At 40.9% G+C, this 27,746-nt stretch overlaps 2 protein-coding genes and 1 long non-coding RNA gene across 6 annotated transcripts in view; 2 read left to right on the top strand and 1 right to left on the bottom strand.

Moving 5' to 3' along the window:
* Positions 1-12,125, top strand: part of TMCO3 (transmembrane and coiled-coil domains 3) — a 34,272-nt gene extending 22,147 nt beyond the window's left edge. Inside the window, exons 12-15 of one of the 4 annotated variants that reach the window (XM_064439944.1) lie at positions 1,725-1,875; positions 8,194-8,273; positions 8,811-8,918; positions 10,596-12,125. In XM_064439944.1, the coding sequence (XP_064296014.1) occupies positions 1,725-1,875; positions 8,194-8,273; positions 8,811-8,918; positions 10,596-10,709 (453 nt within the window). In that variant the 3' untranslated portion in view covers positions 10,710-12,125. Of the gene's footprint in view, positions 1-1,724; positions 1,876-8,193; positions 8,274-8,768; positions 8,919-10,595 lie in introns of those variants that run through there. The other 3 variants (XM_064439938.1, XR_010370831.1, XR_010370833.1) reach the window with 3 other exon arrangements.
* LOC135310899 (uncharacterized) lies at positions 1,138-18,282 on the bottom strand. The gene is made up of 5 exons (XR_010370851.1): positions 17,897-18,282; positions 12,141-12,418; positions 9,408-9,482; positions 5,576-5,689; positions 1,138-5,270 (listed from the first exon to the last, which is right to left on the bottom strand). It is a non-coding gene; the product is annotated as an uncharacterized LOC135310899 (long non-coding RNA).
* A 5,829-nt stretch (positions 18,283-24,111) lies between these two features.
* Positions 24,112-27,746, top strand: part of TFDP1 (transcription factor Dp-1) — a 47,588-nt gene continuing 43,953 nt past the window's right edge. The window contains exon 1 of the mRNA XM_064446274.1: positions 24,112-24,120. Within this exon, the coding sequence (XP_064302344.1) occupies positions 24,112-24,120 (9 nt within the window). The remainder of the gene's footprint in view (positions 24,121-27,746) is intronic.

The raw sequence follows: 27,746 nt of genomic DNA, 5'->3' as shown, positions 1-27,746 counted from the left end.
CGGACATAGTTTGCTCCAGTTATGTCTCATGACTTCTGAAAAAGCACGTTTCTTTTATGCTTATATTGCTCCTTGCTTGAATAGTGATTCTCGTAAGAGCACAATATCATCTCATTCTGATACAAGAGATGGTAAATCCCTCTTTTTGTGGTAACTGAACCCTGTACATGTGAACACTTGAAATATTAGCTATAAAAGTTTTCATCTGGAGCTCTGTTAGAGCTGATAACGCTTAAGTATGGGGGGGGGGGGGGGATTATAGCTGAACAGTAAAAATAACTCCAACTTTGAGGAGGCTATATTGGATCTTAATCACACTCAAGAAGTTGTGCCTTTTAAAACATCTAGTGTATGATTGAGAACTTAAATGTTTCCTATTCATAACTGTTTTCATTATCTTACTCATCTTTTGGTGATTTTTAAAGCCTTTTTATATATATTTCCTTCTTCCCTCTTAAAATTTCAAATTGTGGTGAAAAGCACTGAAAATCTTTTTCTTTTAAAACAAGAGTAACACTATAATATTTTGTTGGTTTTGCCTGATCGGCAACTTTTTGCATTATTTGACAGAACCAATTCCTTCTCTTAAATGTCTTGCAGTAAATTACAGTCTGTTAGCAGAAATGGAGTTATGTGATGAGCATTCAGACATTAATGCTTCAGTACACAAGTCTGGGGTTTATTTTTAGGTGGCATTTTATGCATAGCTTGGAGACTTGTTTATTGTGTCTTTTGATCTCCATTAATTTCAAGTCACTTGAGTTTTAGCTTCATACCTTGGCATGTAACACTGTTCAAGATATGATGACTGTTGTCCATAAATGTACTATGGTGTATTGTTGCTTAATCTAAATTAGTATGGAAATAACTCTTTGGTTTTAAATATTCTAATAACACTAATAGTATTGGCCTTTCTCAGTAAGATGACCATCTGCAGCAGTGTGGTTTAAAAGTAATTATTTTAAAACATACTTTATACCGACTAAAAGTGCTGCTTGCCTTTTCTGAGCGTTGCCTTAAGCAGTTTGTTTTTATTTCAATCTCCTCACATGTGTTTCGTTTCTTCTTCCTAGTACTGTATTCAAATAATAAAAAAGAATGAAGAGCAGTCTGAATTCATTCAAACAGATATCGTGCTTCATTTCAGCAGTTTATTTCACATGCTTAAATGCATCCCTATTCATAAAGAACACAGGCACATTTAAGTCCAATTTACAATAATAAAACATAATTTATGCCTGCAACTTCTGCTAAATTGAGACTATTCTCCCAAATTATAAGCTTTGATTTTTTTTTTTTAATTTTTTTTTTTCCCTTGTTTGACAGCTGGAAAAACATGCTGTTCTTACTGCTTTATTTCACAGTCTCAATGTATTACACAATCCTGACTCCAAAGCTGTTATGGTCTTTCTCGTTTTTGTGAAATCAGATGCTATCCTTAAGACTACATAAAGCATTACAATGTAGATTAAGACAGTTTTTTTGTTTTTGTGGGGAGGGAGATAACATGGAGCAGAAACTGGTTTTGCAAGTCTTTTGTATAAATAGAATACTGCAGAACACTGAAATACGCTGAATTCTGTTTGTTGTTGAAATTTCATAAAGACATAGTAATTTCCTACATTCAATATAATGTACAGTTTTATAATTTCACTGTGAAATGGTATATAAAGTTGCTCAGGGCTAAAGAAAATAGCAATAGATTTTCTGTTATTCCTTGGCAGATCACAGAGCTGTTGGATGTTTCAATGGAGCTGGGATGCTTCTTAGCTGGAGCTCTGATCTCTTCTCAGGGTCACATGGTTACTGAGGAGATTATGTCCTGTATTGAACCAATACGTGACTTTCTTGCCATCATTTTCTTTGCATCCATAGGTAACTTCTTAGAAAACTTACTTTAAAAATAGCATTAACCTACAAATGTGGGGGAGGAGAAAAAACAAGGTGTCTACAAATTGGCGGGAGGAGATAAATTTTATTATTTTTTTTAGTTTTAGAAAATTTTGTTAAGACACCAAAATGTTAACTGACCACAATATTGGTTTGACTTTGCTAATATTTTTAAATGTAATATTCATGTTCATATGCAATTTCCATGTTGTACTCTCAATTCTTGTTTTAATGTCAGTTTGTCATTGTTAATTCTGAATTTGTCTGGGCTATTTAAAATATGCAACTAAAAATTTTAAAGTAAAAAGATTTTTTTTTTTGATTTGGTTGTTTTGCCCCCCAAATGTTCTTCTGTCTTCACAGTGGCTATATTTGCATTTTTATACTAAATTCTATTACTGTTTTGAGTCAGTTGGTAGAGTAGATTGTAGATTTAAGGTCCTTATGGCTTGGTTTTCTCTAGAAGCAGAATATGGTAATGGAAATGGATCTCTTTTTATAGCATCTTGTTTCTTTAGTTAGGAAAATGCGATCTGTGTGTTCTCAACACAGGGAAAAAATGATTGAACAAGATGTATCTCAGAGAATACCTGAATGCCAACTGAAATGCAGCATTGATGCCTAAGACCAGGAGAGTAACTCATCATGCTTGTTATCCAGAGCAAGTTAAATCTGAGACTATTTACAGTTAATCAGTAGCTTAATTCTGAACTGCTACATTCTCCAGCTGTGCATGCATGCTCCAATACGCTTTCTCTAAAGGAAATGGTAACACATTACTGAAGTGCTTAGGTAGAGTGAATGAGGAGACAGGCCTTATGAAAGCACTTGCCTCTGCCTGTGGATTGTATAGGAGATGCATGTTGCCCTATTTTGGGGACACTGCAAGGTAAAACCAGCAGGTTTGAATGTGGCCTTTTACACAAATCCAGACTCCTTCAACTGTCCTTACTCAAATTCTCAGGGTTTGTTTTTTTTTTTTCCCCAAGACCACTTTTTCTGCTGATTTTTATTTTAAGTTTTCTGCTGTTCTTTTTATCTCCATATATTTATTCAGATAATAGTGAAGTCTCATCAGCATAATTTTAATGGCTTTTCTTATATACCTGTTTGATACCAATTGTTTCGTAACAGAAACTAAAGCCATTTCTGGTGGCTGCCAAAATAAAAAGGAAGTAGTTACGTTTGCCAATCTTGATTTTTGTTTTACCCAGCCCATGATAATAACTTGTGCTGATCAGTCAGATTGCTTAGTAATAGATATGTTTATTTGAATAACTTATTTTTTAATAAAGGGAGGAAAGTGGTAATCTATGGTAAAACTCTTGGGCCCATATAACTGACAAGGTTGGATGAGTAATTAATGTATGCTCACAGGTAAGGTTTTTTTAACGTGTTTCAGTAAGGACGGTGATGGAGCAGATAGTGTTATCACGGATACAAAGCATGACAAGTAATTATAAGCCCAAAGTTAATTTTACAAGGGACTGAACAAAAATACTGTCCTTTTGTGACTGCATAAATTAAGACTAGAGATAAGACTTTGGTAGAGTACAAGAAAATAGCAAGATCTCAGTTGCCATGCTGGCACCACTCCATATAGCCTATGTTATACTGCAAGGAAATTATTTTAGTAGTTCTGTTACAGAATTAAAAAAAAACCACATTCTTTTTAACTGTTGTTACCATTATAATGACAAGAAGGGAAAGAAAAGAAGATTGCCTAACAAGTTCGGATGGTTTTACGGAAAATGGGTGTGATTCCTACCTCAGAAGAAAGTTAGCTAAAAGCAGAAAAATTAGCTATGTTACAGTCCTCTGACAAAATGTGGTAATGCTTCTTGTAAAAAACAAAACAAAACCAAAACAAAAAAACCCCACAAAACAAACACAAAAAACCCCAACAAAACTCAACCCCCCTAAAACCCAAAATACCACTCCCCCCAAATAAATACTATCCTACCTTTCCCCTTTTACATTCCATTACTTTGAAATTTTGTGGTTTACAGGAACTTCTGTGGGGTGGCAAGGAGGTAGGTTTTAAAGAGGATTGATTTGACGTTGCAAAGAAAACCTGAATGTGATAAAAATTATTCCTTAAACTTTATAAAAAGAATCTAGTAAGAAAAGCCTACTTGCTTGCTCTCTACTCATATATGTATGCATGCAAATGATATGTATCTATAAATATATAAAGACTTACCGTGTGAAATTATGTAAAGGCCACAGGGAAAGATTCTACCCTGCCTGTCTAAAGAGAAGGCTTGTTGCCTTCTCATGCAGCAAACACCCTATCATAGAGAACAGAAACACTGAGATCCTGAGGTGGAATGGTACACCACCGCAGTAATACAGGTTCTGTTCTTTTAGAATAAAGGAATAAATAGAAACATTCGAGTTAATTGACAAATTACTGTAAATATGTCATTGGGAAAAGCTAGCTCCTCTTTTGCTTGTCTTAAATGCCTGCTTTTCTGTCTCACTACAGAAATCCTTCTGGTGCCTAAAAGCTGAGCTGAATAGTTCTTGTTAATGTAATATCTGTAACAGCGGTCCTGCCCTGAGCTTGACCTGTGAAATGCTACTGCTTTCAAATTCGCGCATGGGTGCATTTGTGGGAATAATACACCTTTGCAGTTAGGCATTAACAGCTGCGCTTTGAGTTACTCTCCATCTGTACGTTCATTTAAGCATGTGTGTGTTTTTCAAGGTTTCTGGCTCTCTTTGTGCTATCTGCTGAGGTTAGAAAGTTCCTGTTAGTCTCTGTCCTCGTATTTTTGAGAGAACATCTGGACTGATTCTTAGAGCCATGTTTTGAGAACTCTCTTTCTCACTTCTGTTTTGGTACCTAGTACTGAGATCCTTACCTTTCCACCTCTGCGTCATTTGATTTTGTTTTGATTGCTTTCTAAAAAGATGGAAGGCATCTTTGCGTAGACTGTTTGACCTTTTTTATTTTTTTAATGGTTCCAGTGTCCCATTTTTTGTCAGCCTACAAGGGATATGGAGTTTGAAATTGGGCATCTACCACTGGTGAGGAGGCAGATCACTTCCACTAAGTTGTGTGTCCTCAATGTGCTGTACAGATGTACTCACTTGCCAGGCTCAGTGTTTCCCTTCTGGGTAAATCTTGTGGTCAGCGTTGGACCTTGAATACAAGAGGTGAAAACCCTTTAATAGTGCAGCCTTCTTCAGAAGGTGGGTGATGCTGACACTGTCAGCACTACCACTGTCCAGAACAAACACACACGCAATGTTTCTCTGATGATCCTCTTAACATTTCTGTTGAATTTGAGAGAAATCAAAGGAAGATCCCAACTGGAATTCATTAGGTGACATACATCATCATCTTCTCCATCCAGCTCTGCTGCTTTGTTGCCCTACATGGAACACAATAAAACTTGAAGGTTTCAAGGTCCCAGAACTGACATGAGAATCAAGAGGACTTCCCCTTTGCAGAAAGATGGAGATGAATGTTGGTTTTTCCCACTGCTACTTAATGATCTAGCCAGGGCTGTAGCATTTATTGTATTTGCTAGGTATGATCTTAGGTTCATTAAGAGCATCTCAACACATTGCTAACATGATTTTTCTGAGTGATGTCCTGTTTTGAGGATGTGTCAAGAAATAATTCTAGTGGCTCCAGTTTGACCAAGAGAGTTCTGGTTTCTCTGATCTTGCTTACCATCAAAGATCTCCAAGGTTCCTTTTCTCAATGCTGGATCTTCCAGAATATGGTTGTGATGTTTGGATCTTCATGTGCTGTTTAGCAGCCATCCAGCAGGTTGGTAGAATCTGTCTAATTGGGGGGAGAGTGAGATTAAGAAAAAGTAAGTATGAAAAGAATGTGCAAAATCCTGCTTGTAGGTCATCCACAGGAGAACACACACCAACTTATATGAGTGAACTGTGCTTTTTGGCTTGACATTGATGCAAGGTCACCTTCACCCCAAGGCCTCCATTCCAGCTATTCCAGAACACTGCTTAGCACTGAAGTCCAGTGGCTTATGCTCAGCTCTGTGAAAATGTACCTCAGTGATAGCCTAGCTATTGGTCACAGGCCAACATGCTACATGCTACCTGGTGACAGTGCTAAAGTTCTTGAATTATTTGAAGCGTTTCTTCTGTTTTAGAGAACTAGTCCATTGTGACTCTTGAGCTTAGTCACAGTCTCATTAAAACCATTGAAATAAATGCCCATATTCATGCACCTTCTTGTCTATGAAATTAATCTTTCTGCTGAAGTTTGTGTTGTCAAGATGCTTCATGTGCTTGTATAGCAGGCTGATATGACTTCTGGCCTTATCCGAAGTTTTCATCTAGGGCTGGCGCAAAGGTCTGTAACGACCATGAAATAAATCCACTATGGTGTGATTTCCCCCAAAACACGTCTGTGTGCTGGGATGTTTATTTTTGCTCAGAATAATGTGTGTAATAGGTTTAGGCTTGCTTCACCTTGCAGGTACTCACCTCCACAGGATTAGTATAGAAATCTGCAGTAGTTTGTGCCTCAGCTCTTTGGAATATGGTAACAATCTCCATGTTGGGCAGTGGTTCAAATGGACTTCAGACTGCCTGTCTGCTCCAGAACTGAAAAGGTAGCTCCACCCGTAGTGATGAGAGCACTAGGCTATATTTATAGCCTTCCTCTGAAATCTTCAATTCCAGATGTGGCAGAGCTGGCCCTCTTATCAAATGTGACATTGTTACAGGCTGTATGTCTCTAGTTGCCTTTCATGTACATTTCTGAGACTGGCCTAAAGGTGAATGAGCAACGTGCATGATACGCGTGAAAAAGAGAAGCTACTTGCCCCTCCACGTGCATGTGCGCACACGTTTGGATTTCTTTTTTGGTGTGGTGTTCGTGGCTCTTATTCTGCCATTTCTCCCCTTATTCTGATAGTCTTTTGCATTTGCGCTTCAGTAGATGGAAAGAAATTGAGAAATAAAACAGGGTGTGTACATGCTGACTGGGTGGACTTGCATAAAAATCTCTGATGTACTTGAAGTACGGTTCCATCCACAGTGGAATGTGCACACGCACAAAACATCGTGCAGTTACTGTAAGTAACTTCTCTTGAGTACTCGGGAAGAGATGACGACTCTCAGTTCTCTACAGTTCTGGCTCTGCAGCACTATGGGGCAGGGAAATTTAGTGAAAACTTGTCTTGCATTACAATATGGAGTTACAGCACCAATTTACATGCCTTGTGCTTTAGAAAGCTGAACTCTTGTCCTTCACCAGAAATAATGGGGTTGGAGAACTGCCAACTATTATGGTTTTATCAGGAACACCACCACTATTTTGGTTCCTCTTTTTAAGAGCTTTTATGAAAAAGGAATGAGCTTCCAAAGATACAGTTATATTTGCCTACACAAGTTCCTAATACCCTGAGGAAAAAGTGGACTTAGTCAGCTGTGAGTAAGAATCTTCCTCAGTGACTCCAGGACTTCTCCAACAAACACTTCTTTTTCTTATGTTTAATATTAGCAGGATTTAGTTCTAAATTTCTGTGGTCTTTATGGTTCTTGTTGTCTTGCTTCATATAATTACCAAGTTAAAATGTTAGGAAATTTAAAAAAAAAAAAAAAAAAAAGGTAAAATAAAAGACAGACACCACCACCACTGCCTCCCCTACGCCCCTGCCAAAAAAAAACCCCAACCCAACAGCATAGCACTGGAGTTTTATGTCATTCCTTATTGTCAGACCATGCTCAGGGGGTTATGACTTTATCTGATTCCAGCCTAAGTGACTTTTCCAGTTCAGGTGACTTTCAGTGTTTGCAAGCGAGGGTCATGTGATCAAAACAGTTATATTTTCTGTTGTCGAGTCAAGGCAAATACTGAATATCATGTTCCTCCCACGGTGACAGTCCATTACCATGTCATACAAAAATGTTAAATGGTTAGCAAAGTGAATGTTACGATCGCTGTGCAGAACAATGGAATTATTTTCCTGCAGTATTTTTATAGCTTTCATTAGAGGTGTGTTTCGGTTCAGGGTCTGGATTGTTGCTTGGTGTGGAAGAGAGAAAACTTCATAAATGAAGGTGCTCGTGCACTGGTCCCATGCAGGTTAACTCAATGGGGAGTATTGTTTGTGCTAAACCTGTCCAAAGGAAAAATGGTTGAATAACGTAGGAAGTGCTTTAGTGATCAAGTAGGCGGTGTTGGTAGGTATTTTAGGGCTTTTTTGTTTGTTTTTGAGAATAGAGTCTTGCAATTAATCTATTATTACTCAGAAAATTATCATAGTAAGATATTGGCCTTAAACTGTGAAATATTGTTTTGTTTCCTCCTAGGACTTCATGTTTTCCCCACATTTGTAATATATGAACTCACGGTCTTACTATTCCTTACATTGTCGGTGGTCATAATGAAGGTATTTCCTTTTCTTCTTTTTTTATCTTTTAGTAGTCTAAATAATCCTTGTGCTGCATTCCCTAATGAAAATTCTGTGCAAGAACTGAACTTCTGATACAACAGAGAATATTACAATTTTACTCTAAATCTGTATTTGGAGGAATCTTACTGATTAGAATATGGTTTGATACAACATTCTTAAGATATTTTAAAGTAAGGATTGTATTTAATGTTATAAGTTAGTGGAGAAACACCTATTAAGCTTGGGATTTGTGACAAAGTTATTACAGTATATTTTATTATAGTAAACAAGATACTACTTTTTACTGTGTAATGTACACTTGTCTCTTTTGACATTAGTACAGTAGACACGTTTAGAAGTCTAGTAGTTTATGTCCAGAACTATTGTATGATGCTCTGTGTCTTACAAAGATTGTACTATTTTATTTATTGCACTTCTACTTAAAAAACAAAACAAACCCACAACAACCCCAAAAAAAAAACGTTTTTAAAGTTTGTCTTGGCAGTGCTTGTCCTTTCTCTGATTCTTCCAAAGACCAGCCAGTATATCAAGTGGATTGTCTCAGCAGGACTGGCACAAGTCAGTGAATTCTCTTTTGTTCTGGGAAGTAGAGCACGCAGAGCAGGGATCATATCTCGGGAGGTAAGCTGTTCCCTAGTTATTAACTTTGGGTTTTGCACCTGTATAACTTACTGGGATTTTGTATTACTGTGTGTCTGAAATACCAATACACTTCAATTTTGTGGCATCTCTTAACTGTTAACAAGTAGAATCAACCAATACAAATGGAGACATGTGTGTCCCCGAAAGGGTTCTTTGTTCCATTTTTTGTTTCGTATTGTGTTTTAATATTTTAAATAGCAGATTTACTTTTAAATAGCTTAGTTATAAATGCTTTACCCTAACTGCTCTCACTTACAACTACTTAATTAACTGAGCAGTGAGTTGTAGATAGCACCCAAATCACTGACAAGCCTTTGCTTTTAAAATCTTTATATAGCTATAGAAAGAGGTAACTGAGAGTACAGGATTTGAATAAGGAAATATCAGTAAATAAGAACTAGGGAGCAGATATGGTGAAGTGGAAATTACCTTAGCATTTAAACAAGCAAGTAAACTTGTAATCTTTACCTGCAAATATTCTTCATTTTAAATCCTCTGCAGAAGAAACAACCAGCTTTTTCAGTAGTCATGAAAAAAAATCCCCTAGGAAAGAAACCTTGAACTTAGTTTTATATTGAATCTGTGAGAATGTGTGGTTTGGTGTTTTTTTTGGTGTTTTGGTTTTCTTTTTTCCCCAAGATGAAGTCTGCTTTGTGAAATTAAATAAACTATGGCTATAGAGATACAACAGCTGACCTCACTTTCCAGTGCTAGCTGCTTTCTGCTCTGTATCTCTGCTCACAAAAATACTCTGCTGGCTCTCCGAGCTTTTCATTGTGTGAGCAAGCAGGCTGTGTAATGCTGGAACCATTTCCAAATAAAGCACATGTTAAAAACTTACACAATGCTCTTCACTTGTATAGGTAAAGGTGATTCATTTTCATGTTCGCTCCTGCATATAATAAGGAGTTATAAATATTTTATGTTTGTATAGAGTTTCAAGATACCCATATGTGATCACAGAACCAGTTCAGGGGCCCACCCACTGCGCTTGGAGGGCTTTAGGCTTTCATTTTTTTTTCTGTGGCAGCTCTCATGTGATTATCTACTATGTAGGTGTAGATAGCTCTGAAATTTCCAAGTAATTCTTCTGTTTGAGACCTCAAAACGACTTCCTGCTGCTGTTTTATAAGGCTCATTCAGACTATGTAGTTAAAATCTTTTCTCAGATGTACAGTATGACTCAAAGGGGGGGGCTTTTGTTTGCCTTTTTTAGTGTATAAAATACACTAAAGTATGTGAACTTTGCCCTTACATCATTACACCACAATAGTTTTGGGTGATGTGGGATTTTTGTTTTGTTTGTTTATTTGTTTTTTGTTGAATTTCTTTTTTTTTAATAAAGTGGTTTTTGGCCTTTGAACTTTTAGCAAACATTGAGCTTTTAAAACTGACCTCTTAACTATATGTGTAAATAATTGTTTTTCTGTAAGCTCATAATGTCTTTGTAATTGTATCTTCAAACCAGGTAAACGGATAACTAGATTATTTGAGCATGCACTTATTTGCTTTTATAGCAGTGTGTGTCATGGTTAGGAAGACAGGTGAAGTCTCCTGAAAATACTGTCCAGAAGAGTCTGATCTCCTCAGGTTCTAGTCACTTCTCAGTTTACCATGTAACTAAGAGAAGTAATGGCTTTTATTTGCAATTTTCAGGTCTACCTTCTTATCCTGAGTGTGACTACTCTAAGCCTTTTACTTGCCCCTGCCCTGTGGAGAGCTGCGATTATGAAATGTGTTCCAAGACCTGAAAGACGCTCAAGTACTTGATTCAGATTTGCACGTGTACAAGAATACATCTTCTTGCAAGGAATATCTTCATTGCTCATTGTATTTCTATGCACTCAGAAAACAAGAGGTTTTGAGCCGTCAGTCCTCTTAATGTGCACTTGGTTATAAGCCTTACACTGACCTTAAAACAAAATTCAACATTAAAAAATAATTATATAATTTGAATTGCACACCTTTTACAAACTTCACTTTCTCTCTGACAGATTAGAATCTGCCAGAATATTTGTTCCTGATCCAATCAATTATTCAGAGCATAAATAATTTTTTTTTTAGACCTAGCATCATGCAAACTGTGTTGATTATTTTCTTGCCTGAATGTGCCTTTTAATTTTCATCCTATTTTGTTTACTGCTGGTTCATCACCAGATTTTGTTTAAAAAGAAAAAAAAATATATTATGGTGCCTATGGTATCTTCTTTCACTAAATGACTTGAGTCATTTCCACATTTAGGAGTTTGATATACTAGTATAAAATTAATCACAAAACACACTTCTAACGGTGAGTAAAAGTGTAGTCCTCTACACAAAGAAAAGGTTTAACTGTTTAGCATCAAACTGTTTTAAGCAGTCAAATACGTATGCCAAATGATGCAGCCAATATTGTATGATATTTCATTCCAAACTGCAGCATCTAATGTATTTTCTTAAGTGGTAACTTTCATTTGTGTTTGTTCTTATATTTATTTACATATTTGACTAAAAGGTGATGGTAAGAAAGGGCATAACTTAAGTTATATTTGAAGACTGGTAGTTGTCACCCATTCTTGTTGCTAACTGCTGTTACAATAATTGTTTACTGGGTTTTTTTCTTTGTTTTAAATCAAAAATAAATTTAGTAAAACTGGGAAGTCTAATTTCAAGCAGATGTGAAAAACATCAGTTCTGTAACTTTGGAGGTTGGATGTTATTTGACACTATTCTAGAATTGAAATTATTTTAAGTAAATTAATTTGCACAAAACTAGAAATGGCGGACTGGATGTGTATTTGGAACTCCATGACTTTATACGTTGCATTTACATTGAATAAATTGTTAGTCTCTTTAAAATATCATGATATTTTAAAAAACAATGCTTTGAATGTGATCTTAAATGTGTTTTGTTCTTTAAAACATTATATGTAGCGGGATGAGCCTTGTAAAAGCCCATTCTTTAAGTGTCATGGAGAAAGCTTACTCATAGACTGTAGTCTACTCTGACAAACAAATAATCTTGAGGTTCATCTGTTAAAACCAACACTATTAAAGATATATTAACTCTTTAGGTCAGTATTATACTGTCATCTGAAATAACTCTGATACCCACAAAATGGTTAGGAAACTGCATGTTAAGTAGGTTTAAATTGCCAATTAAAATGAAAGCTGTCCTCCAATTAGTAAAACAAAGCTTTGGATGGATGTGTGTGTTTATACCTCTTTCCTCTACCATAGCAGCCTCAGTTTTCTCTTGTGTTTTCTCTGACATCTGCTGGGGTTGTCAAGATGCAGCTTGGACTGTTCTGAAGTCTGTATGTACTGGTAGGACAGGGTAGGATTCATCATATTTGAGTTCTTGCTCACTGGATTCAGGGCTTTCTCTCCAGGCACTGATGCTTCACGAAGGTTGCAGGAATGTATGGCAATTCCACCTCTCCTTCAGTGGTTTCAAACATTATCGAAGAACAGTGACAAATGCAGAGGGAAAAGCTGCCCTATAAATAAAATAGGGGTTTTCTTATAAAATGAATCTGTAACAGAAAAGAAACTTGAAACTTATTTGTTGGTGTGTTTCAGTATCTTGTATTCAAATTATAGAATTAATTAAAAAAATTTATGGTACCATTGAACGATCTACTAACTCAGACCTTTTACTCTTTTTCAGGTGCCTCACTAAAATAATTTGTTTCTTAGCTGTACTAGAGAGAGAAATGTTACTCTGTCCACTGTCCTAGCTCATAGTTTCTGCCTGAAATACAAGCTTCTCTCCTGAATGCCTCATTTTGGTTTTGAAAGGTGCTTGTTTCATGTGTAGTTTACCACCTATGTTTTCAAGGGGAAAAAAGTATCTATGGCTGACTGTGGTAGAAACCTCTGTATGAGTTTCTGTTGTATCTTTTAGTTAGCCCTTGAAACTATTATACAAAGTATTACAGCTGTGTTGAGTAATTTTTTTGTCTAAATAAATTGCTGTGGCTAGTTGTACTTCTCTGGAAAATTCCAGTTAGGAGAGTAGGAAATACTGATGGCTTGAGTCTCTTAAAAGAAAAACTATTTTCCTGATTGCCTTTTAAAGGAGTTGGGTGAAGAGACCTTTTGATACCAAGTCCAAAAAGGAAAGCAAGTATCTAGATACTTTACTGGTTGCCTCATCTCTGTCACTTCTTGTTTCCCAAATAATTTTTGATTGTCATGACTTGGCTAGGCCTTAGGAGAACTGGGGAAAGAGAAATAGGAGCCTCATCTGAGTATCAATGTTCTGTGCCTCTTTGTTGGCATAGACTTGGATTGCCTGATTGAATATTAGATGCAAGTTCAAATGACTAATCTTGTTGGACATGTGATAAGTTTGTTTACAATCAGATGTTTGGGATTACCTCCAGATTTCTGTGAGATGTATTGAGATACTGTAAATGTTTCCTGAAATGCAAATAATGGCTCCATGCATAATTCCATGTCAAAATGGGGTAATCTCATGATATAGTCTGTGGACAGAAACAACAGATCTTATTCGTGAATGATCAGTCATGCTTATATGGAAAATGCAGAGAATATTTTACAGTTGGCCCACTTAGAATTGTAGCTTTTCAGGAACCTTATGCTTGTACTCTGGAATATTCTCATTCTGTGTCAAGTAGATAAAATGAAAGCAGGGATCTGGGAGCCCTGAAAGGAAAATTTACAGGCAGTCTTTTCTGGAAATTCTTGTTTCAGCTTGGTGGATAGTGGTTCTCTCTCGTTCATCTATCTAATGATCAGCATCATTTGAGTACAGAAAAGCTGATAACAGGGCAGAAACTTTGTAAGTGATGAGAGGATACTTCTGTGGTGAAGCTGAGTTTAAGGGAGTGGAAAGGAAGGGTCTGCTTTGTGCTTGAGTAGCAACTCATTCAGCGTACCAGGTCTGGCGTTGGCATTTTTGGTTTTGGAGGTTGGTGTAACTGGGTTGCTTGTGTGGCTTTCTCTCTGAAAATCTGAGCTCTTGCTTGTTACCCCTTAATTGCTACCTTTGGTCATTGTTCCCTAGGAGGGTGAAGGAACCAAAATGGTTTGAAAGCTGGTAGCGTAAGCTATGCTGATACTTCGCAAGTCATTTCCCTGTCCCCAGGGTCAGATTGATATATATGGACCCACAGCCACCCTACTTATGGCCCATCCCATATAGAGCAGGCTGCTTCAGTTCCTCAGTAGGAAGATACCTAGTGGGAGCTGTGAGGTAGGTTCTTGCAATTGTGACTGACATGGGTCTAGGATGGCTCAAGGAACGCTGTCATGGTGGCCGAGACCATTGGGCTATATAGCTTTTTTAAAAAGCTGTAAGAATTTGTATTTCCCATAATCTTCAAAGATGAGGAGAAAGCAGCCTCACAATACGTTGTGTTTTACTTGTTTTACAGTTGGACACCTTCCACTTCGTGGGCAGAGAGGCGTGGGGGGGTGCCTGGTGTGACAGAACAGTGCCATATGAGGATGCTTGATGGAGGGTGTGAGAAACCTAGCGTGGTCTTGCTGCCTGTGGAGTGAACCCAGGAACAATCTAACCACAAAAGCACTCCTGGGGTTTGTCTAGGGGCAGAATCTGTAGTTCTGCTCTGTAAGCAGTCCTGGCAGTGCTCCAGCACGTGGGCAGCGCCGAAGGTGGAGGAAACGGGACCCCTGAGTGACAGGAGGCAAGCCACACTACCAGCGTTAACATCTTTGTGGGAAACAGCTTACAAAGAGCAGCAAGTACCAGACATCTACTAGTAAAATGACCTGACAATGAGGGAGCTGACAAAACTAGGGACGTGAGAAGGAAGAGCAGCAAGATGTCCTAAGGGCTGGGAGATGTGTGGCCCACCCCACCCTGAAGGAAACAGAAGGCAAAAGGGAAAGGCATGCCTCGACCAGCTTCACTATGTAGCCCAGGAGGTGTGCTGCTTTGGTTCTCCTGCTGCCTCTGTTGAGTAATTACCACTGCTGGGTGGGAAAAACTTACTGTTAGCAAGGACAGTGGACACAGGAAAATCTCCTGATTGCTGGAGACAAAGAAAAAATTGAATAATGGTGTGACCAGAGTGGCTTAGGGACAACTGTGATCCTGCCTCAGGGGACAAAATCTAGACCAGGGAATGGCAACACTTTCAAGGTTGCAATACCATCTGTATTTTTTATTTCCTAAAATAGAGCAGAAATTTGAGAGTTGGGAGATGCTACCTCCCAGTGAGGCCAGATGCTGACAAGCTTGTCAGCTGATATTAGGCCTTTACTTTAGGCAGGAGCCTTGCACAGGTCCCTCTCTTAAGATGGCATGGCTTCCAGTTCTGAAGCACGTAGGTCAAAATATGTCCATGTGCACATCCTCTGGCACCTGTCCTAGGTTTCTGTCTGTAAACTAGATGACCTCTTGAAACACAATTTCTTCCTGCCACATGTATGCTGTTTCAAGTTAGGATCCGTCCTCCTTTTCGAGCGCACTTAAAAGAGGGAGGCCACAGAAAACAGTCGTGAACTGGAACAGCCCTTCACCACTACAAACGCAAACACAGTCCTAAAGCTCCAAAATGCCTAAGGAGGGTGTGCTCAGAGATTAGAGGACTGCTGAAGGTTTTTCCACTGGTACAAATACCTCAAATTAGTTGTCAACAACCCTCCGCTAAAGAAAACACTTGTGAGCAGCTATGGTTGGGCAGTTGGTAATGCATCAAAATAAATGCTAGCAAACCAGGACACCCCTCTTGTTTGTGCTTGTTCAGTTGTCTTGCAAGAAGCTCGGGGCAGAGGGACTTATTGGGGAGCATGAGCAGCACAGCAAGAGTATGTGACAAGTGAGAGTAGAATTTAAGTAAAAAGGGTGAGCTTCAGTCGCTGGTTATTTACTGACTATGGTCAGGAAAGCATGAATTCCGATGTTTGCGGAGAAGCTGTGAGGTTTGCAAAAGCTGGTAGTGGCGTGAGGTTCATATTCTGGCCTTCGATTGCCACTGCTCCTCCATTCTTAATGCTAGTGTAGTTATCTTAGTCCCTGCAGATCACAGTTGCTAATGAATCGTTTGATACTTTTTTTTTTTCATAAGTTTGCCAATTTTGCTTTGTACTAGACAAGGTAGATGGTTTCTCTTCAACTCGAGACTTTTTCAAAATGGTACTAGTCTCTTAGGTAAACCTTAAAACAGCAGAGGAAATGCTTGGTATCAGCAGAGTCATTGAATTCTACCTTTTTTTGAAAGCACGTTCACTTTCTTTGTAGTCCCTTCTCCACCCTTCAAGAGGGATGGATGTTCACTCTCGAGGGTGCATGGAGCTTGTGGTAGTTGGAATAGTGGAACATGTTTTTTTTCTACAAGAATTAACATAAAAAGGCAGGTGGAGGGATATGGGCAGGGACTTGGGTTATAAAGGCAGTTTAAAGCCACAGGCATGATATATAAGACCTGGAGGGTGGAGAGCAGCACCATCACCTGGAGGAGATGTCTTTTAGGAAGCATTTTTCCTGCAGCTGGCTTGGGGTGCTTTGTGTTTTTTGTGGGTGAAAGTTCTTGCCTCTTCCTGTAAAGTTTTGAACAGTTATAAACATATTCTCATTAGCCATCAGGCTTGGTTAAGAAGAACGAAGAAATGGGGTAATAATTGTTGCTTATGTAGTAACCTGCTCTGGTAACAGCCATGGAGCCCCAGAGCAGCAAGCGGTGGGCTTCTGTGAATGAAAAACTTCAAAGATTGCGGTTTATCAGGAAAATGGAGGTAGCTATTGTTTCCTCATTATTATAAAACAGACCTCCCTAATGTCTTAAAAAAAATTAAATAGAGAAATTGAGTAAGGTATAAAAGTAACTAAATGTGAATCTAGGCAAGTGATGAAATGCATCTTCTCCCACATCTGTGCTAGATTGTTCCACTGTTTCTGTGTAGTGGCGCTGCCGGTTGTGCCTTCTATTCCCGACTAGTCCTCTTTCCCAGGCATTATGAGGAAGCAGAGTGGTTTTAGAGAAAACGAATCTCTTACTTCCTGCTCCCCTCTTGATCATGTTATGAACAGCCTTGCACTATGCGGGCTTGGTATTGCGTGCAGAAGCGTGTGCAGCTTCCCCCTCCCTGCCGCCATCAAATAGTCTTACATCCACTCGTATAAGCAACACAGCTTTTGGGCTTTTTGGCTTTGCTGGTTTCCACCGTTACAGCTCTGCCTTTATAGCCCCCACTATGCATGCTGAGAAGTTTTTTTGTCAAGAATTACATCATTCTCGTGTAATTACATCACCCAACCCTAACTAACGTGCACTGTTCCTGTGGCTGTCACTGCACACAACTAGCATGTGGCGCCTGCAGAGGTTTCACAGCCTGGAGGTGTCAGGTGTGACTGCCGCTTTTTTCGCGTAGGTCTGGCCTAATTCAAGGTGGAGAGCAGCAGCTGCCTAACGGAATGCTTTCACTTGGATTACTGTAAAAATCCTCATTTTGGCAAGGATTGCTGTAAGCGAACTTGCTCAAGTAACGGCTGGACAACACGCGATGAGGAAGCGCCGGCAGGATGTTGTGGCAACTAACCGCACCGCCCCGCACCGCCCTGCCCCGCCGCCTCCCGCTTCTCATCGCCAGCTCCCGCGCCCCCAGAAGCCCGCTCGGACGCAAAAGGCCGGCCCGGGGTCGCTCCCGGGCCCTGATGCGGGCCGGCCGGTGGAGGCCGGGCGGGGCCGACCCTCCCCCCCCCCCGCCGGCCCCGGCAAAGAGCGGCCGCGTCCCGCAGCGATAAAGACGCAGCGGAGCCCGGCACCCTAACGCGGCACGGCGCGGCGGGCGGCTCGCTCCCACCCGCCAGCGCGCGCGCGCGCTCCGGCGACCACGTGCTCGGCGGCGGCGGCCAGGTCCGGAGAGCAACCTCTCGCCGATGCTTCCCGCGCGCCCGCCGCCAGCGCCACAGGGCGGGGAGTCGGAAGGCGCGAAACTCCCGCGCATGCTCCCTCCGCTCATGGAGCGGCGGGCGGTTGGCTTACCCGCTCCGCGTGTGCCCGTGCAAGGCACGCTACACCCTCGTGACGTCAGCGCGCAGCGTCACGCCGGTGGGACGCACAAAAGTGTAAGTTTCTTTTTTTTTTTTTCCCTGCCAACTGGGGGGGGGGTGTTAAAAAAAAAAAAAAAAAAGAGGAAAAAGCAGCGGGGTCGCGCGCGCGGGTCCCGGGGAGGGACCGTTGCACTCGCGCCCTCCCGCCTTCCCCCCTCAACGGGCAGTCCCCCTTCTCCCGGCGGTTGGGGCGCGGGCCGCGGCGGCGGGCAGGTGCGCGGGGCTGGCAGGCCGGGCGGCGGGGGCGGCGTGCCGGCTGCCCGCCGGGCTGGCTGCCGGCGGGGGCAGAGGCGGGCTGGGAAGTGACAGCCCGCCGGGCGAGACCCCCCGCCGTCCCCCCTTCCTCAGCCCCCCCCGCCTCCCCCCCACCCCCGCCCCGCAGCGCGGGGAGGGGGCGGTGCCTGCCAGCCCCCTCCCCTCCTCCCCGCCCGAGCTGCCGTTGGGGCCGTTGGTCTCCCGCCGCCTCCCTCTCTCCCTCCCTCCTCCCCTGCCCCTCCCGCCGGGCTGGCCAGGCCCGCGCGCGCCGCCGCACATGTGCAGTCGGGCGCCTCCGCAGCAGCGCGGCGGCCGGCGGGCGGGGGTGCTCCCGCTCCGCGCTCCGGGTCCCTGTCTGGGGGCGGCGGCGGGGGATGGAGCCGGCTCTCTCTGCCTTCGGCCGCTCAGGTGCGGGCAGCCCGGGCCGGCCTGCAGCTGGGGAGGATGGGGAGCAGCGGGGGATGGGGGAGGATTTGGCGGGGGGGTGGGTGTGCTACCGCCGGCGGGGCGCGGAGGCTGGGGACCGGCGTCCCTTCCCCCCCCCCCCCGTGCCGCCTGGCGCGCGGGCGCGTCCCCCCTTCCCCCGTGCCCCCGTCGCCGTCTCTGAGGCGATTAGCGCGGCCCCTCGCTGCCGAGGGAGGCGGCGCGGGGCTCAGGGCTCTGCCCGGCGGTGAGGCCCTGGTCGGGGGGCGCGGAGTGGGGAGGCGGGCGGGCGCTGGGTGCCCGAGGCGCGCGGCGACTGCCAGGCTCTGCCTCCTGGTGCAGCCGCGGCCCGTCGCCTGCGAGGAGGAGGAGGAGGAAAGGAGGGGTGCAAGGCCCCGGGGTGGGGGTGGGGTGGAAGCTGGCCCTGAGGCCTACTTGTGCCTGCTGCTGGAAATGGGGGTGGGGAGGCGGTCGAGGGAGTGATCTTTTCCCCTGCCGCTTCTGCCCGCGCCCTGCTCTGCGGTGTTGCAAGGGGCGCAGCTGGACAGGGACCGGCCAGCGTGGGTTGCCTGCTGCCCTGCTGGGATCGGGTACGTGCTGGGGGAGGAAGGGCGCTCTGCCAGGGAAGAGCTCACCCCGCTGTCGGAAAGGGGGTATTCCCCACACGTGGGGTGGGGGCGGGGGGGCCTTAGGGATGAATGGTGATGACAGAAACTTTTCCTCTATAAATACGTTTTTTAAAAGCTAAATTGTATTTGGTGGTAGTCAGTAATTGCGGTTGTAAAAACTTTCCCTCATTTCATTTTTATAGCTGATGTTGCCTTTACTTGCTTTCTAGAAAATAGCATCATTGTCTCTGTGTCCTGCAGCCGTCAAGATTTTAAGAGGACTGGTTTCTAGTCTTTGGTAACATGCAAAAGATGTAAGTATATTTGTAGCACATCATATGTGGAAGCATAGCTCATAGATATTTTTGGGTTTGTTACAAAGCAAACCAGGTCATGCTTTATAATAGCTGGCATTAACAAATATATGAAACTCACTTTATCCGTGTTGTGCATCAAGCTTCGGCTATGTTTTCCTGTAGATGTAACAACATAAAACAGCTTCAGATCTGCAGACATTTTTTCCAGAGTAATTAATCTTAAGAATATGCTCATAAAAGCACTTGGGCCATTGGCATTACGGCTATTCACATTGAACACTGAAACAACGTGGTTTTAATATTGGATTTAAAAAAACCTCAGCAAATACTGTTTGGATGCTGGGGTTGTCATTGACTACTGTTGTCAGTTGGCATTGCCTTTCTTGTGTTCAAGGAGGCATCATGTATTCAAGGGAGTGAAGATGGTTCCATCTCCATATGTGTTTATTGTTTTGTCTCTAGCATCCACAAGATGATAGTTAGTGTCTGTAAAAACAGGCTTGGGGGACTTTCATCGTAGACTTCCATTACCATTGACATTAAGGTTAGTGGCTTTGACTCTGGCCTACCTCTTGAACCATGTTTACTCTTCCAGTACTTAAAAAAAAATTTTTTAACAGGTTCTGCATTTAAGATGTAATTCATCATTGATACCTAATATAATTGGGCTTTCACATTCCCTTCTTGAAAAGACAAGATACTATTCCATATTCAAGTTAGAATATATCTCCTCTTCAAAAAAAAAACCAAAAAACAACAGCATACAAGCTAAGGAAGAGTGATACAGTTCAAATTCTTAAGTGGCAGGTTAGAATATAATGTGGACTGTTGTAGCTTTCAAATAGCGAGAATTCCCATGAAATAGAGATTGGTTTAACAAATTAATCTTGTAGAGAATTTTACAAGTTCAGAAGCAACTGAAAAAATATCTTAACATGCAGAGAAGCAACCAGAAATACGTAGTCACTCAAAGCTTGCCTGGAAGAGATAAGGGTGGCCAAGTGCGTTACAGATAGCAGAGTTCAGGGAATGAAAGGCCGTATAAGCGGGAAGAAAATGAAAGAGGAATGTTAGACTAGGTGATGAAACAGCTCTAAGTAATTGAGGTACTAAAGTACACTTGTTTAATATTAGCTTAATATTAGCTTTTGGGAATGTGATCCCAGTAAGTGAAGAAGGGCTAGCACCTGGAAATACAGATGAATATCCTAGAAAGTCTAGGGGAGCAGAATGAGAGTAAAACATTTAAGAACCGACCTCATTTTTGGAAGATCTAGCTTATTGTAGGAAACAGAGTAGTTAAGGAGGGGAATACCGTACATGATAACAAACCTCAGAAATTGAAGAAGATGCTACAGATCAGAAAAGAAATTGTTTTCACTATCTTTATTACAATAATTAATAAACTGAATTTGGAAAAATTAAAATCTAGGTCAGGTTTTAGGTAAAATTTTAAGTGTGCTTGAGCACCAGAACAGGATAGCTAGAAAAGGTACAAATCTTAACTGAAGGATTGTCTAACCTGTTCTTAAAAACCTCTACACATACTTAATCCTGCCTCAGGGAAGAAAGATGAACTGCTTACCTTTTTGCAGACTATTACATACCCACCATTACATGATGTCTAAAATGTGTAGCGAATGCTGGGAAATTTTAAATTTCCGGGTCTGATTATTATTAGGTTTGATTTAGTGCTAGACAATAGACATGCTAATTGGTATGACACTTCTTGATTTTCAGAAGGGAATAGAATTATTCCCACATTTTTTTGTCCCAAATCCAAGTTTCCTAGTGAAATAATGGAATTAATCATGATAGAGATAGTATAACTAAATTTCTGGGCCCTGAATCTATGAAGACCTGCACCGCTGTAAATTTAAACATTCTGACATGGAAATATTGCTGTGATTAATGGCCTGTGGTTCTGCCTTGTCACCTATCAAGTGCACTAACTGACTGTGAGAGGTAGTGGTGAAGAAGATGGCATAGTTGATGAATGCCCCCACCCCTTCCTTCCCTTTTTCTGAGCAGACCTGAAATGACTAAACTGTGGTAAGGGCTCTGCTGCTCCAATGCCAAGCCTGGGCTCCAGGTGGCATTTACATGGCCAAATGTGCTTCAGTGTGCTGCAGCCTGGGAACACGGGCTCAGTGTATGTCCTGCTCTTCCTCTCTGCTGCTGGGGCCAGCGCTTGTTCTGGTGACAGTAAAGCAGGCAGGCAGCCCTGCAGAAGAGGAAGGTGTGGAGCCAGGGCGCCACAAGATAACATGCTCCTACTTAACCCCTCCTCCCACCTGCTGCAGGAGAGCACTTTTCCTTCTGTTGCTCACTTCCAGCTCTTCTTCTGATACTTCTTTATAAAAACTATAATTTGAAAAGGCCTGTTTGAAAAGTCAAATACTTGTAAAAGTTTCCAGACTGAGACTTTGCTGGATAATTGAACAAATGGGGAGCATGATGGAGAATACCAGCTGACCCAATTAAATGTTTTTTATAAAGTATTAAAAAATTACAAAAGTACTGATCAGGTAAGCTGGCAAGATAATGCATATGAGCTCTTTGACCCAAGCCTAAATTCTGTTAAGAACCGCTTCGAAATATATCCCTGTAATGTTTTTCAGAGTGTACAATAAAGAAAATAAGCAACAAAGTATTGATTTTTTTACAAAATACTTTCATTTCCTCAGCAGTGGTCAGGAAGCTATGGGGGGGGGGCGGGGAAGATGAATTCAAATGTAGCACCTTAATTAAGAGCCTGCAGGTGGAGTTTAAGAGCATAATCACAAGTAAGATTATAGCTGGGTAGGTTGAAAAATAATAATGGAAAAAGAGAAATGCGAGCTTGTGAAGGTTGGAATATCTGTGGGTATATAAATTTTTTTTTCCTTTAAACTATTATATAAAGGGTATGGGATCTGGAATGCAATAAGTATAAAGGGGAAGAGAGGAGGAAGCTCATCTTCCAGCATGATCTGGCAACAATAATGAGCATTGCTGGTTTTGGTTTTATGTAAGTGAGCATTCTGTGGAGTTGAGAGGCAGTTCTAACAGAATCAGGCAGATTGGTCATGGAATATCACATTCAGTTTAGAATTCCTAGTTACTAGAAGTACTTTACTTTTTGTGTAATTTAAGGAAACAATGAAAAAAACATGGATGAGAGAACAGCAATTGTACCTCAAGGATGTGTGCGCCTTGGGAGTGGGATCATTCTGTTGTTTGTCAGAGGCTGAATGACAAATTAAGCTGAGGTTAGTAGGGTTGGGTACAGTTTGACATGTACATTTGCGCCATATGAGAAATTTCTTTGTCTGAGACAGAGATAGTCATCCCATGCAGAGAATCTCCAGAAACTCCAGCATAGCCAGTACTCCTCTTATTGGTTAATTGAGGTCATTCTCTAAGACTTTGAGTCTTCTGTAAACTCTGCCACTGCTTACAAAGGTGGCACATTCCAGGCAGGAGCTGGGGGAGCCAAATGTACACACCTCAGCTGATTTGTGCTGCTCACTGGATTTATGGGATTAATAGTTTGGTGGGGATCACAGTTCCCGAAGTGAAATGGTGACCTGTCCATCCTTGGCATGCTTAAAACTAGGCAAGGTGCAGCATTGAAAGGAGGAGCAGGAATTACTGTACCAAGAAAGGAAATTTTGGTGACAATTTTTTGCCTTCGGATTCCCAGTATAAGACTGAGGGCTAATTGCTGACCACTTTTATATTCACTTACGCATTAGAATTGTCTGTAAATTAAGTCGATAAATCCTTTTTAGTATCAACAGTAAACATACCTTCCACCACTAAATTAACAATTTCTGTAATGTAGCTGAAGACCCAACTTGTGGTATGACCCTGGTTCTCCACTCGGTTACTTCTGTTGCAAATGCACTGCTGCGGCCTCTTGGGCAGCCATAAAGTGAGAGAAGCTTGTGGCTCTTTTCTTTAAGACCCACTGTTAAATGTAAGAGAGGAAGCAGGAGTCACTTGCAGGAACCGGGTCTATTAGAGGGGAGAGTCCAACGCATGGTGATACAGAGAGTAGTGAGGAGAAGGGGGCTAGGCAAAAGGAATGAGTAAGATGCCTTCTAATCTCAAAAATTACATATATCTAAATACATAAATTAACTACTCTATATAGTAGCAGTTGCTTACGATTCAGTTGTTCACCATTATTGCGTGGACTGTTTCCAGTCATTAAAAAAATAATAGCTGTTCATGAAGAATATGTGGTTGAAAACCAATTTGATGTTTCACAAACTTCTTAAACTGACACACCACTGTTAGCCTTCAGAATTTCTCACAGACTAAAATAACTTTCTTGAAAGCTGTTTGTCTGGAAAGCTCATGCATTTCACTGGTTCATAGGTTGCTGACAGTGGCATTGGCTTTGGAACCACTGGTTCTAAAGTTAGATTTTTACATTTTTAAAATTGTTTTATTCTGCTCTCATCTTTTGCTTGAATGATTTTATCAGGGACTTTTCATAAAACTTGTATCTCTCTAATATTTCATGGTGCCTTTATTAATTTCAATGAGTAGTAGCTATGGCCCATGTATGTAACTTTGTAAAGGAGGCCTTGTACTGATGTGTAAATCTGAGGACACCATGTAAGAAGTTTGGCGTGCACAAAGTTCAACACCTGATCTGACATTACTGTTCAAGAGATCTAGGGATTAACGTTAATTCTTTATTTTAATTGAGTATTCAGTATACTTTCAGGTATGTAGTTTAAACCAATGAATTTATTCCACAGTATTACTTAATAAATATTTTGCTCAAAGAATATTTGAAAAAAAATCCCACAGGGAACTAATATCTTACAGCAACTTTACTGGATAGGTCAATAGGTCTGCTAGATTTGGGGAAAGAAGTACATCTCTGCTTCTGTATGGCAATTTTGCTGGAACGCCACAAAAGTTGTACCTGTTAATAGCTTTCACGTGGTGCTTCTACATCATTGTTGACCAAGTCTTTGTGGTCTGAAAAGGTTTCATTTGGGATGGATTAAAAATAGAGCCTAATGGAAGTAGGAAAAAGGTATATTTTGGATCTTTTTTACATGATGCACTTTCAATGTCGAGAAAGTATTGAAAAGTCTTCAAGACATTTTTCAGACTTTTTAATATCAGCATGTGTTTCTCCTTTTATGTTTATTTTTGATTATGTACTGGGAATTTCAGTGAGGCAGACTAGAGAAGTTAAGTCTTCAGTGGATCTCAAGTGGTTCATGCACCTTTTTTGATACAATTTTAGTTCAGCGACTTCTTGGTACTTGATCTGTATCTATTTGCCTTTACTGAGTTCTAATGTGTTCAGAAGTTTGCAAACTGAAGATCAAACACTACTATGAAATTAGGTCTTCTAAAAAGGCATCTCACTCTGGGATTTCAAGTGTTGTTAGAATTTTTTAAAATATGCTTTTTAGAAGAGGGCAGAAGGAAAATGATCTTTAAGCCCTCCTTTTTACATGGCAAATACACAATAAGAGTTTCCTCCCCCCCCATGTTGGTTTATATTTATAAGGCAGAAAATAGGAACTCAGAAGTTGCCTGTCACGTTGCCAATTTATTTGTCTAAATAAAGCATTTTTCTGTAGCCTTTAAGTGTTTAACTTCTCTATTAATTGTATGTGTCAGTTAATGGTAGTGGCTTAATATAGATATATATTTGTAGTATTACTGAGTAAATACAGTGTGCTGACAACTTAACATGCTAAACAAAAATGCAGCTTTTAAAAGTTACACTAGGGATCACTTATTTTAGTGTTTGTATTTGCTTGCCTGGATATCACTTAATGGAGATTTATTGTGGCTAATTAGAAGTGGGAGGAAAAATTGGCCAATGTTTGCTAAACATTCTCTGTGTTGAAGTGGTTCTCAGATAGCGGACAACTTGATTTTAAAGGTTGACAGTGGTCCATATCCCCAAAAACACTGCCAGCTACTTGTCTTGGGTTGTGTTACATTATGCTGAGTGTCCCAGTATTGCATCGATGGTTATACAGACTTGCTTGAAAATTATGCTGTGGGCTGCTGGAGCCTTACAGTAGACTGATAAGGAGGTTGGTGAGGCAGATGGTTTTGGAATGAGTCCTGTTTAACATTGCTTGTTTATTTCTGCTGTGGTGCAGATACAGTTGGACAAACTGCTCTAAAGATTTGATTTGGCTGGAAAAAACACAGGTCTATTTAGGTCAAATCTAGAACAGCACCAGGATCTAGTTGTGGAAGTGGCTGCTGCTGGTACCTGTCTGCATATGTCTGTATGGGCATATGGACTGTATTTAGTCCAGGGGGACACAAATGATGATTTTATTTTCTGAGTAGTTTGTGTAGTAGAAGTGGCAAACCAGTGCTTCGGTTCTATTCACCCTAGGAATCTCATATTCAATTTTCCTTCATTCTTACAGCTTCACAGTTAGTTTTGAGGGTGTCAGCTTTAAATTTTGCAAGGATTGTGTCATTTGGGCAATTGAATTATCAAAAGAAACAACCCAGTAAAATTATTTTAACTCTTGTGGTATTTTTGATCTGTGTGGCTGCTTAGACTGGACTGCTATTTGACTCACCTTCAAAATTCTTCGTCTATGATTCTAAGACTTAATTTTTGCTGAATTATAGGTGTGTTGCTCTGTTCAGAAAAAAACCAGGCAAGAAAGCTAATGGTCTTGGCATATTCAGCAATGAGGAGACCTCAGGTGTCATTCTGTATATACTCAGTGTCTGATGTATGTGCAGTATCAGTGGAACCTCTATGCAGACCAAAGATTGAAAATACTTAACTGAGCTACTAAACCCGTATTTAGCTTTATCTTCACAATTCTGCATGATCCAGATCTTTAATATCTAGTGCTTTGACGATGCCCTGCTAGTGAACGTGCTAGTAATTCAGTTTACTTTTTGGAAAGCTCATTTCTGTGGTATAGCTCATTGCTGAGTGGTTGATGAACACATTAATCTTGAAGATGCTGCCATCAACTGAGGATGTGGTGTGATCTCTGTTTCAGAAGGCAGCTACTGAGACACAGTAAATAAAATGAGAATTTTGTAGGATCAGACTCCTATAGCCTGACTTAAAAGTTCTTTTAGATTACTTGTACAGTAAGGAATTGTTCTCACTGACTTAATTTGTGAAATGAAATTCAAATGTTTTAAAGTTAAGAACTTTCCTGCGATCCTCTACTTCATATCTTAATTGCCTTCTAATTTTTGCAAAAAAATTAATTGGATGTCCCGTAAAAATAGTCTCCTGCAGTTACATGATGATTCATTCCCAGGGCGTGTTTGCTCTGGTCCCTGAATGAGATGAGAAATTATAGGAAAAATAGTGTATTTTCATCTTGTTACAAATTACATTTGTGTACAGTTAGGGGTGAAAGAAGAATTAACGTTGTTTAAGTAGCATTATTTCTGATTATAAGCTTTTCTCCACTTGGTAGCTGTGCTAATTTTCCGTTGTGTGTGTTTGTTGCTTCCTGATATTAAAATAAGACAAACCAAACAAGCCCTACATTGTCAGTGAAGTGGCACATAGTAAAATTGTATGGCATACGGCCTTTACATTTATTGTCTACTCTTAAGCAGTAAAATGATTAGGGATTGTCATTTGGTATGGATCAAGTTAGGTGCAGTTTGCACAAGATGTGTGGTTGTTTGCCAGTAGGCTTTGCAAATGCCTGTAGACAGCAGAGGCATCCTCCTGATGCCTTTGACAAGCTCTGGGAGGAAATGTACTCTAATAGGAATAATTTTCTTTCCCAATTTCTTCTTCTTCTGGCTCTGTCTTTACTGCCACTTTCCTGATTTATTTTGAAGTTCTCAGTCTGAGTCCCAGCTTATTTACCCTTTCAATCATAGTTTAGAATAGATTGTATTTGTCTTCCCAGTTCCCATGTTCCTCCCTTCTCAGAGGATCTGATCTCCTTGTTCTATTAAAGCTCTCGTCTGGATTCTCAGCAGTTCTGTTGCCTATGCTTTTTCAGTGACTCTCAGTTTCTCTACCTCAACTCTTACCTGCCGTCTTCCATCTCATTTTCTAGCTCACTTTGTTTCTCTCCCAGCCAGTCGCAAAATTGTCTTGCTTTCTGTCTGTCCCATTCTGACTCCCATTCTTTAACCATTGTTCTATATTTGGCACCCACATCCCATGTTCTGTTGTCAAACCTCATTCCGTGCCTCA

This window comes from Phalacrocorax carbo, chromosome 1, assembly GCF_963921805.1.
Source record: "Phalacrocorax carbo chromosome 1, bPhaCar2.1, whole genome shotgun sequence".
NCBI lineage: Eukaryota > Metazoa > Chordata > Aves > Suliformes > Phalacrocoracidae > Phalacrocorax > Phalacrocorax carbo.
The sequence above is the reverse complement of the archived record's forward strand: the minus strand, read 5'-3'. Positions and strand labels throughout refer to the sequence as shown.